Source organism: Passer montanus, unplaced genomic scaffold (genome assembly GCF_014805655.1).
Source record: "Passer montanus isolate IOZ18808 unplaced genomic scaffold, ASM1480565v1 scaffold209, whole genome shotgun sequence".
Lineage (NCBI taxonomy): Eukaryota > Metazoa > Chordata > Aves > Passeriformes > Passeridae > Passer > Passer montanus.
Window position 1 is genome coordinate 384,327 of NW_024366692.1, and position 14,005 is coordinate 398,331.

At 66.0% G+C, this 14,005-nt stretch overlaps 4 protein-coding genes and 1 non-coding gene across 6 annotated transcripts in view; 4 read left to right on the forward strand and 1 right to left on the reverse strand.

The window, feature by feature from the left end:
* Positions 1–1,068, forward strand: part of LOC120501908 (mothers against decapentaplegic homolog 4-like) — a 4,646-nt gene extending 3,578 nt beyond the window's left edge. Inside the window, exons 8-10 of the mRNA XM_039708687.1 lie at positions 92–260; positions 451–589; positions 678–1,068. Of these exons, the coding sequence (XP_039564621.1) occupies positions 92–260; positions 451–589; positions 678–877 (508 nt within the window). The 3' untranslated portion in view covers positions 878–1,068. The remainder of the gene's footprint in view (positions 1–91; positions 261–450; positions 590–677) is intronic.
* Positions 1,069–1,176: 108 nt separating this feature from the next.
* Positions 1,177–3,138, forward strand: SNAPIN (SNAP associated protein). Of its 2 annotated transcripts, none has more exons than XM_039708629.1 (4): positions 1,177–1,495; positions 2,546–2,617; positions 2,694–2,812; positions 2,885–3,138. In XM_039708629.1, the coding sequence occupies exons 1-4, from the start codon at positions 1,192–1,194 to the stop codon at positions 2,972–2,974; spliced, it is 585 nt and encodes a 194-aa protein (XP_039564563.1). In that variant the 5' UTR covers positions 1,177–1,191; the 3' UTR covers positions 2,975–3,138. The 2 variants fall into 2 exon arrangements, with proteins under 2 accessions (XP_039564563.1, XP_039564564.1); XM_039708630.1 differs by having other exon boundaries at positions 1,343–1,495; positions 2,571–2,617.
* A 243-nt stretch (positions 3,139–3,381) lies between these two features.
* ILF2 (interleukin enhancer binding factor 2) lies at positions 3,382–7,731 on the reverse strand. The gene is made up of 14 exons (XM_039708628.1): positions 7,659–7,731; positions 7,041–7,082; positions 6,877–6,919; positions 6,242–6,346; positions 5,982–6,059; positions 5,599–5,701; positions 5,441–5,506; positions 5,247–5,363; positions 5,083–5,161; positions 4,367–4,454; positions 4,193–4,254; positions 3,910–4,024; positions 3,744–3,834; positions 3,382–3,661 (listed from the first exon to the last, which is right to left on the reverse strand). The coding sequence occupies exons 1-14, from the start codon at positions 7,661–7,663 to the stop codon at positions 3,501–3,503; spliced, it is 1,155 nt and encodes a 384-aa protein (XP_039564562.1). The 5' UTR covers positions 7,664–7,731; the 3' UTR covers positions 3,382–3,500.
* Positions 7,515–14,005, forward strand: part of NPR1 (natriuretic peptide receptor 1) — a 14,629-nt gene continuing 8,138 nt past the window's right edge. Inside the window, exons 1-8 of the mRNA XM_039708627.1 lie at positions 7,515–7,621; positions 8,543–9,197; positions 12,292–12,491; positions 12,734–12,847; positions 13,060–13,195; positions 13,500–13,591; positions 13,680–13,815; positions 13,890–13,974. Of these exons, the coding sequence (XP_039564561.1) occupies positions 7,589–7,621; positions 8,543–9,197; positions 12,292–12,491; positions 12,734–12,847; positions 13,060–13,195; positions 13,500–13,591; positions 13,680–13,815; positions 13,890–13,974 (1,451 nt within the window). The 5' untranslated portion in view covers positions 7,515–7,588. The remainder of the gene's footprint in view (positions 7,622–8,542; positions 9,198–12,291; positions 12,492–12,733; positions 12,848–13,059; positions 13,196–13,499; positions 13,592–13,679; positions 13,816–13,889; positions 13,975–14,005) is intronic.
* On the forward strand, positions 7,918–7,989 carry TRNAM-CAU. Its single transcript has one exon. It is a non-coding gene; the product is annotated as a tRNA-Met (tRNA).

A 14,005-nucleotide genomic window follows, 5' to 3' on the forward strand; every position in this document is an offset into this window, starting at 1 on the left:
GGATATTGTTTCCGGGGGGCTCTGGGGGGGTCTGGGGGCTCTGGGGAGGCTCTGAGGGGCTCTGGGGGTCCCTGCTGAGGCTCTCCCCCAGGCTGCACATCGGCAAGGGCGTGCAGCTGGAGCGGCGGGGCGAGGGCGACGTGTGGATGCGCTGCCGCAGCGACCACGCCGTCTTCGTGCAGAGCTTCTACCTGGACAGGGAGGCGGGCAGAGCGCCCGGCGACGCCGTGCACAAGGTGTACCCCGGGGCACACATCAAGGTGGGGGTCCCCAGGGCTCCCCAGGGCTCCCCAGAACCCGGGGGGTTCCCCACAGAACCTCGGGGGGATCTGCGCCCGGATTTTCAGAGGTTCTGCGCAGTGGAAGGACCCCAGGGATGGAAGGAGCCCCAAAGGGGATCCCCCCACCCCAAACCCGCCCCGCTCAGGGGTCCCCCCGTGTCCCCCCCAGGTGTTTGACCTGCGGCAGTGCCACCGGCAGATGCAGCAGCAGGCGGCCACTGCCCAGGCTGCGGCCACTGCCCAGGCGGCCGCCGTGGCCGGCAGCATCCCCGGGCCTGGCTCGGTGGGCGGCATCGCCCCGGCCATCGGTGAGTGACCGCGATGGCTGTCCCACCCCCGTGCTGACCCCCGGGGCTGTCCCACCCCCGTGCTGACCGTGTTGTCACCCCTGCCCAGGGCTGTCGGTGGCCGCGGGGCTCGGCGTGGACGACCTGCGGCGCCTGTGCCTCGTTAGGCTGAGCTTCGTTAAGGGCTGGGGGCCCGACTACCCGCGGGCCAGCATCACCTGCACGCCCTGCTGGATCGAGGTGCACCTGCACCGCGCCCTGCAGCTGCTCGACCACGTCCTGCACGCCCTGCCCGACGCCCACGCCTGATCCTGGAAGGGGCAGCCAGAAAAAAAGAGAAAAAAAGGCAAAAAAATGACCAAAAATGTGTTGGTTTAACAGTTATTTAATGGATTGGGTCAGGGCTTGTGGCCTGGGTGTAGTGTGGCCCTCGGTGCTGATTTCCACCTCCTGCTTTAACTTTTGTATGAAAATAAACCAAAAAAACAAAACCAAAAAAACCCAGAATTTTAAAACCAAAAAAAAAAAAGAATTTTAAAAGCCGAAACAAGGGGAAAGGACCAACACCACGTTGTTTAAACCATTATTTAATGGATGGGGTTGGAATCTGTGGCCTGTGACGGATGCTCAGCAGTGCAGTTGTGCCGCCAGATGCGCCTCCAGATGCGTTTCCAGATGTGCTTGCAGCTGCGCTTCCAGCTGCGCGCAAATCCCTTGGGACTACATTTCCCATCAGCCCCCGCGGCGCGCACCGGAAGCGGTCACGCCCTCTCCCAGCGGACTCGGTTTCCCAGCAGCCCCCGCGGCGCCCGTGGCCAAGATGGCGGCGGGGAGCGGCCCCGGGGCGCGGGAGCTCTTTGCTGAGGGGCTCCTGCAGTTCCTGCGGCCCGCCGTGCGACAGCTCGACCGCCACGTCCACAGCGTCAGGTCCGGCCGCGGAGAGCGGCCGCGGAGAGCGGCAGGCAGCGGGGCAGGACGGGCCGGGAGCGCGGCGGGGCGCGGCGGGCCGGGCTGCGAGGCTGAGGGGCAGGGAGAGCCGGGCAGCGCTGTGCTGAAGGGCTTCGGGGGTGCGTGAGGGTGGATTTTGGGGCTGAAGGGCTTCGGGGGTGCGTGAGGGTGAATTTTGGGGCTGAAGGGCTTCGGGGGTGCGTGAGGGTGGATTTTGGGGCTGAAAGGCTTTTGGGGTGCGTGAGGGTGAATTTTGGGGCTGAAGGGCTTTTGGGAGTATGTGAGGGTGAATTTTGGGGCTGAAGGGCTTTGGGGATGCGTGAGGGTGAATTTTGGGGTTGAAGAGCTTTGGGGGTTCGTGAGGTGGGCAATTCTTGGGGTTGGTGGCTGGGGGATGCTGGGTATGAAAGTCCCATACTGGGGGGACAGAGGTGGATTTGGGGTGCGGATCCAGAGATGGATTTGGGGTGTAGATCCAGAGGTGGATTTGGGGTGCCGATCCCGAGGTGGATTTGGGGTGTGGATCCCGAGGTGGAATTGGGGTGCGGATCCAGAGCTGGATTTGGGGTGCAGATCCAGAGGTGGATTTGGGGTGCGGATCCAGAGCTGGATTTGGGGTGCAGATCCAGAGGTGGATTTGGGGTGTGGATCCCGAGGTGGATTTGGGGTGCGGATCCAGAGCTGGATGTGGGGTGCAGATCCAGAGGTGGATTTGGGGTGCCGATCCCGAGGTGGATTTGGGGTGTGGATCCCGAGGTGGATTTGGGGGGCGGATCCAGAGGTGGATTTGGGGGGTAGATCCAGAGGAGGATTTGGGGGGTGGATCCAGAGCTGGATTTGGGGTGCGGATCCCGAGGTGGATTTGGGGTGTGGATCCAGAGCTGGATTTGGGGTGTGGATCCAGAGGTGGATTTGGGGTGTGGATCCAGAGCTGGATTTGGGGTGCGGATTCAGAGGTGGATTTGGGGTGTGGATCCAGAGCTGGATTTGGGGTGCGGATCCAGAGGTGGATTTGGGGTGTGGATCCAGGGTTTTACCTGTCCCCCTTGCCCAGGGAGAGCCAGGTGGAGCTGCGGGAGCACATCGACAGCCTGGCCACAGGTGAGCCAAAGCCGGGGGGCCACCCCTGTCCCCCTCAGCACGGGGACACGGGGGGCTCACCCAAACCCCTCCCCAGAGCTCTGCCGCATCAACGAGGACCAGAAAGTGGCGCTGGACCTCGACCCCTACGTGAAGAAGCTGCTGAACGCCCGGCGCCGCGTGGTGCTGGTCAACAACATCCTGCAGAACGCCCAGGTGAGGGGGCACAGGGGGCTGGGGGTCCCGGAGCCCCCCCAGGGGCTGACAGCTGAATTTTGTCCTGTGCAGGAGCGGCTGCGGAGGCTGAACCACAGCGTGGCCAAGGAGACGGTGAGGAGGAGAGCCATGCTGGAGGCCGGGGGCTACCAGGGCAAGTGAGCAGCCAGGAGAGCAGGTGACCAGCCAGGGGAGCAGGAATCCCTGTTTATCCCAGCTCAGGAATTGAGGGGATGTCCCCCATCACCTGCAGCTGAGGGAGCCGGGACGCTCCGAGCCCTGTGCCCGGATTTGTGGGCGCTGGAATAAAAGTGACTGAGAGTTTGTGATGTTCCCACGTCCCTGAGGGGCCTCGGGGACAACAGAGCCGGGCAGGTGCTGCCAGGAGGGTCTGGCACCTCCAGGTTGGATTTGGACACCCCCAGGTGGAATTTGGGAGGCCCAGGTGGGGTTTGGGCTGCCCCAAGTGGGGTGTGGGCAGCCCCTGGGGGCTCCTTCAAGTCTTGGATCCTTCTGCTGCTGCCCCACCCGCCTCATTCCCATCTATCCCACACGGACCTGAGCAAGGACACGCTGGAAAGGGGGGACACTTTAATGTGCAACGTACAAAACGGGGACAGGGGACAGGGACACGTCAGGTGAGCGAGGAGGGACGCCCGGGCCGGTGTCCCCTCACCTGCTGCAGGTGTCACTCCTGCGTCTCCATGCTCTCCTCCTCCTCGCCCGCCGCCGGCTCCTCCTGGTTCTCCTCCTCCTCCTCCCCTTCCTTCTTCTCCGGAGGTTTCTCGTACGCCTTCTCCGACGGCGTCACGATCACCCCGTCCCACGTGGACATCTCGGAGGCCAGGTCTGCCCCAAGAGGTGACCCTGGGCGCCCGCTCGGGGGGACCCCAGCCCCGTCCCCACCCGGACACCCCCCAGCCCCACTCACAGCTGGCGTCACCCTCCTGTCCCAGGATTTTCCGGTACCCTCCGTGGGACAGGATGCGCACGAGGGTCTGGGCGGTGTAGCACACCATGTCCTGGGGATGGGCACGGGTCAGTGTGGGGACAGGGACCCCCCCCGAGCCCCCTGCCCTTCGGGGACCCCTCCTCACCTGCTGCTCCAGCGTCATCACCGTGTGCACGCGGAAGTTGCCGCTCTCGCACGGATCCGTGATGCCGACGGAGCCGGGCAGGAAGAGCCCGGCCGCCAGGATCTGGAGGCAGCGCCTGCACAGGGACATTCTGGCTTAAAACTGCATCCTTCCAGCAAAAACACCACCAGGAAATCCCAGCCAGAGCAGCTGGACTGATCTCCCAGTCAGCCCGTGAGATTCCAATGGTTTTGTCAGGAAAACGGAGCCACAATGGAATTTCTGCAGTGGAAATGCCACGGACCTGTAGGCGATGTTGAGGGCCAGGGGCTGCCGGGTGGGATTGTTCATCACGGCGTAGTGCCCCTGGAGAGGACAGGGGCAGCAATCAGGGCAGGAAGAACAGAAGAATCCCAGCCTGGGGCCAGAATCCCAGCTCCTGCCGGGATCAGGATCAGCACCACATCGGTGACCCCACCAGCAGGTCCAGGATCCAGGGCGTGAGCGGCTCGAAGCCGGGGAAGCGAATCCTCAGGTCCTTCAGCAGCCGGATCAGGACCTTCACCCTGGAGCAGAGGCAGGAGGAGGCTCAGTCCCACACTGGGACCATGCTCTGTTCCCACGTTCTCGGGAATGAGGATCTGGATCCAGAAAGAAGATCTGGATCCAGAGTGAGAATTTACTCAAAAATCCAAAAGGTGGAATTGAATCCAGAATTAGGATCTGGATCCAGAAAGAGGATCTAGATCAAGAATGAGAATTTACATCCAAAAGGTGGAATTGAATCTAGAATGAGGATCAGGACCCAGAAGGAGGAGCTGGATCCAGAACAAGGATTAGGACCCAAAATGAGTATCTGGACCAAGGAGTATCTGGATCCAGAACAACGATTTGGACCCAGAAGGAGAATTTGGATCCAGGAGGAGGATCTGGACCCAGAAGGAAGATCTGGATCCAGGAGGAGGATCTGGACACAGAAGGAGGATCTGGATCCAGAAGGAAGATCTGGACCCAGAAGGCAGATTTGGATCCAGAACAAGGATTTGGATCCAGAATAAGGATCTGGACCCAGAAGGAGGATCTGGATCCAGAAGGAGGATTTGGATCCAGAACAAGGACCTGGACCCAGAAGGAGGACCTGGACCCAGAAGGAGGATCTGGACCCAGCCCTGGCTCCGCGTGCCCCGGACTCACGTGGACTGCGAGGCGTTCTCCTCGAACCACCGCGCGTGCCGGATGGCGGCCAGGGCGCTCTGCAGCACCTTGATGTCCACTGCAAGAAGCAGAAATTCCCGGTTTTGCCAGGCGGCCGCGGGCGCCGCGGAGGCTCCGGGCGGGAGGCGCGGCCGGGCGCTCACGGTGCAGCTCCGGGTCCAGCTTGCGCAGGTTGGGCGGCACCGTGGTGATCAGGATCTTCACCGTGGCGTCGGCCGAGCTGATCTCGAAGCCGGTCTCGTTGGTCAGCATGGTCAGGACTGCAAGGAAGGAGCAGGAATTGTGTCTGGAGGGGCCGGGAATCTCCACGGGAACGCGGCCTGGAGCGCGGCCTCACCTTCGCTGGGGTCCTGCGCCCGCAGGCTCTCCACCACCTTGTTCCCCAAGGCTGCCACAGCTTCCACTGGGAAAAAAGAGATGGAAAAGGAGGAGGAGAAAGGTTGGAGCGGGGCCTGGCACCGAGGGCTGCTGTCATCCCGCCCGGGTGGCACTCACAGGTGGGCAGGATCTTCAGGATCACCACCAGATCCGCCACGTTGTGCCCCGTCGTCATTGTGCCCTTCTTGTAGGAGCCCACCTGGCGAACCTCCTCGATTTGCTGGTGGAAAAACAGCCCAAAATCCCAGGAATTCAACCCACACACCACATCTGGGGGCTCAGCACTGAGCCTTAACCCACCCTAGGTTCTTGTAGGAGCCCACCTGGCAAACCTCCATTTGCTGGCACAAAACCAGCTCAAAATCCCGGGAATCCAACCCACATGCCACGTTTGGGGTTCACCATCGAGCCTCAACCCACCCTGGCCAGGAGCATCCTCCCATTTTCCAGTCCCACCACTCTGGGCCTCATGGAGCTCCTTTCCCAAGCTCTGCACTCACCACCTCGAACGTTCCCGGTGCCACGATCAAATTATCGATGACGTTGTTGATCTTGGTCACCAGGGACAGGATGGAAGCCTGGGAAGGAGCGGGACAGGATTACCCAGCAATAACTGCAGAGCACAGAACCCATATTACCCCCACATATCTCCCCCACGGCGCTTATTCCAGAAAACTAACTCATTTTTAGGCCGCTCCTGAAAAACTTTGGATTCCCCAAGCGCCACGCTGAGGAGCTGGGGGAGTTTTGGGCACGGCACCTGCTCGGCAGCGGTGGGAGCCAGGTCCTGGTTCCTCTTGAGCAGCGCCTCGCTGAACGCCGTCTCATCCGCCGCGGGCTTGACGCGGGGAAACGCCATCTCACACTGCACGGGGACACAATTCCCACTGGGATTTCACCCCGCCAGCCTCCAGGAGCTGCACAGGATTCCAGCAGCCGCCGCCTCCAGGGGGTTTTGTGAAGTTAATTTAATAAATTCTTTCATAAACTCGTTAACCGCCCCGCTGTCTGCAGCCACGGCGCCTTGGGGTGATCTGGCCAGAGGGCAGAAACTCAGGGAATTTGGGAAGAGGGGATTTCCTGCTGGGAGAGGTGGGAAACAGCTTTTCTGAGGGAATTATGGGCATCACCCTAGGAGGGGCACAAACCTCACCCCAGGGATTTCCTGTCACAACCCCAAAAACCCCAATCCTGCAGGGATTTGTGCCATTTTTCCTCGCCTGGATCCCTCTGGTGTGGGTTTTCTACTGATCCACCAGCGTTTTTAGGGAGTTCATTCCGCTCAGCCACACCACAAGAACCCAGCCCCGAAAATCAGAGCTGGGGGGGGTCGGTAACCCTGGGAAAAATCCCGGGAAATTCCCGGGCATCGCCCTCGGGCCGGGGGTTACTCACGACATAGAAATCGAAGGGGATGTGGGGCACAAAGGGCCGGAACCTGGAGGGGAGAGAAAGCCCCGATTGACTCCCTGCGCCCCCAGAGCCCCCTCCCCACCCTGTGGCGACATGCAGGGACCGGCCCGGGCCCGCAGCAGCACCGGCCCGGGCCCGGGACTCGCCTGGAACCGAAGCGGCCGCCGCGGCCGCGGCCTCGATCGCCCCTGCGGGGAGAGAACGGGAGCGGCGGTGAGGGGGGCTCCGGACCCCGATCCCGCCCCCCGGTATTCCCCCGCGGTGCTCCCCGGCCTCCCCCAGCCCCGGTTCCCCTTGGTTCCCCCCGCTCCCCTCCCGTTCCCACCCGCTCCCGGTGTGTCCCCGGTCCCGCGGGCCCCACTCCCGGTGCGTCCCGGTGCCGGTCCCATGGGCCCCTCAGGCCCGCTTCTCCCCTAATGCCGGTATCCCCCCGGTGCCGGTGTCCCCCCGGTGGCTCCCGCCGAGGTCCCGGTCCCGCTGTCCCCCCGCTGTCCCCCCGGTGTCCCCCCGGTGTCCCCCCGCTGTCCCCACCTCATGTCGCCGCCGCTCCCGACAATGAAGCGCCGGCGGGCAGGAAGGAGTTAACTCGGTGTGGATGATAACGGCCCTTTGTGTCACCAGTGGGGGGGGCGAGCACGGGCTCGGCCCCGCCGGCGCGGGCGGGGGTGTGGAAGCCACTCTCCGTCCGTGGGCGATGCTGGCGGTGCTGGCCCCGCTGCTGGCCCCGCTGCTGGCCCCGCTGCTGGCCCCCCCGCTGTCCCCACCTCATGTCGCCGCCGCTCCCGACAATGAAGCGCCGCTCGCACACCCCGCAGCAACCCGCCCGCTCATTGGCCGCCGCCCTCCCCCAGCCCGCCCCTCGCGGGCGCTTCCTCAACAACCATTGGCGGAGCGGCGCGTCAATCAGAGAGGGAAGCGGCCAATGGCGGCGCGCGCCGTGCGGCCGCTGGAGGGGGCGCGGAGCCCATGAATGGAGCGCGCGCGCCGCGGCCATAAGGCCCCCGGCGCAGGCACAGGGACAGCAGCAGAGTGGCGCAGCGGGAGCGTGCTGGGCCCATAACCCAGAGGTCGATGGATCGAAACCATCCTCTGCTAGCTCAACTTTTTCCCACGCGCGGTTCGCTTTGCTCCTTAAACGTTTTTTATTCGCTACGTGAGCTTCTTGACGCTTCCCTGATGCTTGCCCAGGTTTGCCTTCCGCGAGGAGCCGGCAGCAGCGTGGGGTCACCGGTGTCACGGGTGTCACCCCACCCGCGTTCCCCAACGCGCCCCCGGGAGCTGCGGGTGCGCCGCGGCCGGACCATTGCGCGCGTCCCCGCAACCAAGTGCGTGTCCCCAACCTCTGCCCGTGTCCTCGGCAGCCGAGTGGCACCTCCGGGGTGACCCCCACTGCCGTGGGGCTGCCCTGACCCCTCCGCGGGGCAGAACCTCCCCACGGAGGAGGGGGTCAGAGGTGTCCGAGCCCCCCCGGGACCGCGCGAAGGCTCCGGAGCTGCGCGGGGGCAGCGCGGGCTCCGCGGGTCGGGATGTCCCCACGCACCCTAACGAGCTCTCAGCGCCCCACGCGTGACCGGGCAGCGGCGACACCGCAGCGGGGCACAGAGCCCGGCACAACCCCGCGGGTGGGAACGCCCCCACCCACCGCCCCCTGCTGGCCCCGCTGCTGGCCCTGGCCAGCCCGGCGCCGCTGACCCTCGCCGTGGTGCTGCCCCGCCGCAACCTCACCTACCCGTGGGCTTGGCCGCGCGTGGGTCCCGCCGTGCGCCTGGCCGCCGCCGCCGTCAACGCCCGGCGGGATCTGCTGCCCGGCTTCGCCCTGGGCTGGGTGTTCGGCGACAGCGAGGACCGCCACGGGGTGTGCTCCGAGATGGCCGCGCCGCTGGTGGCCGTGGACCTGTGGCTCGCCCACCAGCCCGCGGCGTTCCTGGGGCCGGGCTGCGTGTACTCGGCGGCGCCGGTGGCCCGCTTCACCAGCCACTGGCGGCTGCCGCTGGTCACGGCGGGCGCCGAGGCTCACGGCTTCGACGACAAGAGCGAGGGCTTCGGCTTGACCACCCGCGCCGGCCCCAGCCACCGCAAGCTGGGCGAGCTGGGCGTGCAGCTGCACCGGCGCTTCAACTGGACGCGGCGGGCGCTGCTGGTCTACTGGGACGAGCCGGCGGACGACCGGCCCTATTACTTCGCCGCCGAGGGTCTGTACGTGCAGCTGCCCACCCTGCAAAACCTCACGGTCATGGACGTGGTGTTCCGCCACGGCGGCAACTTCTCCTTCATCATCCAGGAGATCAAGGCCAAGGGGCGCAGTGAGTGCCGGCCGCGGGGGGACGGGGACGGGGACGGGGCGGTGCGCGGCCCCGCTGGGGGGTACGGCCCCATATGGGAGTGCCCGGCCCCATATGGGAGCGCACGGCCCTACACGGGAGTGCACGACCCCATACAGGAGTGCCCAGCCCCATATGGGAGTGCACGGCCCTACACGGGAGTGCCCAGCCCCACACAGGAGTGCCTGGCCCCTTATAGGAATGTACAACCCTACACGGGAGTGCACAGCCCCATATAGGAGTGCCCAGCCCCACAGGGCAGTGCCCAGCCCCACAGAGCAGTGCCCAGCCCCATACAGGAGTTCCCAGCCCCATATAGGAGCTCCCAGCCCCACACAGGCGTGCCCAGCCCCACAGAGCAGTGCCCAGCCCCATACAGGAATGGCCAGCCCCATACAGGAGTGCCCAGCCCCATATAGGATTGCCCGGCCCCACACAGCAGTGCCCAGCCTTGGCACGCCTGTGCCCGGGTGCTCATGGCCATACATGGCTGTGCCCAACTTTCCAGGGGTGTTCACAGCTGGCCGGGGGCTGTGCCCAGCTGTGCCCGGCTCCTGGGGAGTTCCACGGGTGGGCACAGGTGGCACACGCGGCGGGCACGGCTGCGCGGGGGCGTTTCCAGCTGTGCCCAGCTGTGCATGGCTTCTCACGGGGAGCTCGTGGTTCTTCACGGCCGTGCCGAGGCTGCCGTGGGCAGACGGGGCCGTGCAGGGCTTTGCACGGGGCTTTCGTGGGTGTTCACGTGTGCACACAGCTGTGCACGGCTGTTCATGGTTGTGCACGGCTGTTCATGGCAGCTCATGGTTGTACACGGCTGTACATGGCTGTTCATGGCTGTACACGGCTGTTCATGGCTGTGCACAGGTGTCACAGCTGTACACGTCTGCACACAGCTGTACACGGCTGTTCATGGTTGTGCTTGGTTGTTCATGCTTGTTCACGGCTGTTGACAGTTGTTCATGCTTGTTCATGGCTGTCCATGCTTGTTCATGCCTGTACATGGTTTTTCACAGTTGTTCATGCCTGTTCACAGTTGTTCATGGCTGTCCATGCCTGTCCCTGGCTGTCACCGCCCGGGGGCTGTGCCCAGCTGTGCCCGGCTCCTGGGGGGTTCCACGGGTGGGCACAGGTGGCACACGCGGCGGGCACGGCTGCGCGGGGGCGTTTCCAGCTGTGCCCAGCTGTGCATGGCTTCTCACGGGGAGCTCGTGGTTCTTCACGGCCGTGCCGAGGCTGCCGTGGGCAGACGGGGCCGTGCAGGGCTTTGCACGGGGCTTTCGTGGGTGTTCACGTGTGCACACAGCTGTGCACGGCTGTTCATGGCTGTACACGGCTGTTCATGGCAGCGCATGGTTGTACACGGCTGCACACGGCTGTTCATGGCTGTACACGGCTGTTCATGGCTGTGCACAGGTGTCACAGCTGTACACGTCTGCACACAGCTGTACACGGCTGTTCATGGTTGTGCTTGGTTGTTCATGCTTGTTCACGGCTGTTGACAGTTGTTCATGCTTGTTCATGGCTGTCCATGCTTGTTCATGCCTGTACATGGTTGTTCACAGTTGTTCATGCCTGTTCACGGTTGTTCATGGTTGTTTGTGGTTGTTCACAGCTGTTCACAGTTGTTCATGGCTGTCCATGCTTGTTCATGCCTGTACATGGTTTTTCACAGTTGTTCATGCCTGTTCACAGTTGTTCATGGCTGTCCATGCCTGTCCCTGGTTGTTCACAGTTGTTCATGCCTGTCCATGCCTGTCCCTGGCTGTCACCGCCCTACACGCGTGTCCCACCTCCCACGCTGCCCTCGGGACCCCCGGACCCCTCCCCACTGTGCATCCCCGGCTCTCCGGGCGCTGTCACCTCTCCCGGTGTCCCCGTGCCCCGGTGTCCCGGTGTCCCGGTGTCCCGATGTCCCGGTGTCCCGGTGTCCCCGTGCCCCGGTGTCCCGGTGTCCCCGTGTCCCGGTGTCCCCGTGTCCTGGCACTCTGCCCCGTCCCTGGCACTGCTCCAGCCCGGGGGGCACCGCGGGCGGGCGGTGGGCACGGCCAGCCCGGGCGGCACCCCCGGGGTCACGGTGTCGCCGGGAATCCATCAGGGCCGCGGGGAGGAGGAAACGGAGTCGGGAAAACAGGAAACCTCGGCCTGGCGCCCGGTGCTGTCACCTCTCCCGGTGTCCCGGTGTCCCGGTGTCCCCGTGCCCCGGTGTCCCGGTGTCCCGGTGTCCCGGTGTCCCGCTGTCCCGGGGTCCCGGTGTCCCCGTGTCCTGGCACTCTGCCCCGTCCCTGGCACTGCTCCAGCCCGGGGGGCACCGCGGGCGGGCGGTGGGCACGGCCAGCCCGGGCGGCACCCCCGGGGTCACGGTGTCGCCGGGAATCCATCAGGGCCGCGGGGAGGAGGAAACGGAGTCGGGAAAACAGGAAACCTCGGCCTGGCGCCCGGGGCAGCGCCGCGCTGGGCACGGGGGGGCCGGCAGCGGGGTCGGGACCCCCGCCCCGGGGGCACCGCGACCCCTCCCCGTGTCACGCAACGGCCGGGGGGACCCGGGATGAGGGGCTGGGGTCTCGGGGCTGTGTCACACAGCAACCAGAGACCCCCGGGATGTGGGGCTGGGGTCTGCAGGGGTCTCGGGGCTGTGTCACACAGTAACCAGGGACCCCCGGGATGTGGGGCTGGGGTCTCGGGGGGTCTGGGGTTGTGTCACACAATAACCAGGGACCCCCAGGACATGGGACCGGGGTCTCCGGGGGTCTCACAGAGGGATCCCCGGGGTGCGGGGCCGGGATCTCGGGCGGTCTCGGGGGGTCTCACACAGGGACCCCCAGGACATGGGGCCGGGATCTCAGGGGGTCTTGGGGGGTCTCACAGCAACCAGGGACCCCCGGGCCGTGGGGCTGGGGTCTGCAGGGGTGTTCCAGAGGTTTTGGGGGTCTCAAGTTCATGTCACACAGCTACCAGGGACCCCCGGGGCACGGGGCGGGGGTCTCCAGGGGTCTCACAGTAACCAGGGACCCCCAGGACATGGGGCCGGGGTCTCGGGGGGTCTCGGGGGGTCTCACACCGGGCCGTGCCCCCCCAGTCGTGTACGTGTGCTGCGGGCCGGACACGCTGCGGGAGCTGATGCTGCAGGCGGAGCAGGCGGGGCTGACGGGCGGCGACTTCGCCTTCTTCTACATCGACACGCTCGGGGCCAGCCTGCAGGGCCCGCGCTTCCCCGAGCCCCGGCGGCCCTGGCAGCGCGGGGACCCGCACGACGCCCGCGCCCGCCGCGCCTTCCAGGTCAGCGGGGGCACGGGGACACGGGGACACGGCCGGGGGGGCACGGGGGGCATGGGAACGCGGCCGGGGGGCACGGCAGGGGGGCACAGGGACACGGCTGGGGGGAAGGGACAAAGCCAGGGGGGCACAAGGATATGCCCAGGTGGGCACGGGGCACGGCCGGGGGGCACGGGGACACCCCCGGGCGGGCACGGCACCCCGAGGCGGGTGTGCCAGCGCCTGCAGCCCTGTCCCCGTGCCAGGCTGTCACCATCATCACCTACAAGGAGCCCGAGAACCCCGAGTACCGGCCCTTCGTGCAGCGGCTCAAGGAGGAGGCGCGGCAGCACTTCAACTTCTCCATCCAGGACGGCCTGGTGGGACACGGGGACACCGGGACATGGGGACACTGGGGACACCGGGGACAGCAGAGCAGCTGGGGGGCACGGGGTGGAGCTGGGACAGCGGGGACACGGCACCGAGCTGGAGCTGCCGGGGGAGGCGGGATGGCTGCGGGGACGGGGACGCCGGCTGTGCCCTGTCCCCGAGCTGTCCCCGAGCTGTCCCCGAGCTGTCGCCGTATCCCCAGATGAATTTCATCGCCGCTGCCTTCCACGACGGGGTGCTGCTCTACGCCCAGGCCCTCAACGAGACCCTGGAGCGCGGCGGCTCCGTCAGCGACGCCTCGGCCATCACCCGCCAGATGTGGAACCGCACCTTCTACGGTGAGAGCCGGCCCCGGTGTCCCCGAGCTGTCCTGATCTGTCCTGAGCTGTCCCCGAGCTGTCCCGAGCTGTCCCGAGCTGTCCCCGAGCTGTCCCCGAGCTGTCCCCAAGCTGGCCCTGAGTGTTCCCAAGCTGTCCTGAGTTGTCCCCATCTCCACCTCGCCCCACCCCATCCCATCCCCGTCCCCAGCCCCACTCCCAGGGTGACACTTGGGGACCGCAGCCCCCTCCCCGTGCCCGGAGGGTCCCCCAGCCCCCTCCCCGTGCCCGGAGGGTCCCCCAGCCCCTCGCCCTCCCCGCCCAGGTGTCACCGGCTTCCTGAAGATCGACGAGCAGGGCGACCGCGAGAGCGACTACTCCCTGTGGGACATGGCCCCCGAGCAGGGGAACTTCCAGGTGAGCCCGGGACTGGGGCCGGCCGGGCTCGGGGGGCGCTCCGGGGGCTTCCCCCCACCCATTCCTCGCTCTCCCGCCCACCCCAAAGATCGTGGCCAACTACAACGGCACCACCAAGAAGATCCAGATGGTGCCGGGCCGGGACATCCACTGGCCGGGCAACGCCGTCCCGCCCGACGTCCCTCCCTGCGGCTTCGACGGCACCGACCCCCAGTGCCGCAAAGGTGAGGGGTGGGGGGCGAGCCGCGAGACCCCCGCCCGCCCCCAGGGCCCTGACCGCCCGCTCGTGTCCCCCCAGCCTCGCTGTCCACGCTGGAGGTGCTGTCGCTCGTGGTCAGCCTGATCCTCATGGCCCTCACCGTCACCTCCTTCTTCATCTGCAGGTGGGCAGAGGGCGGGGGGCGCGGGGCGGGG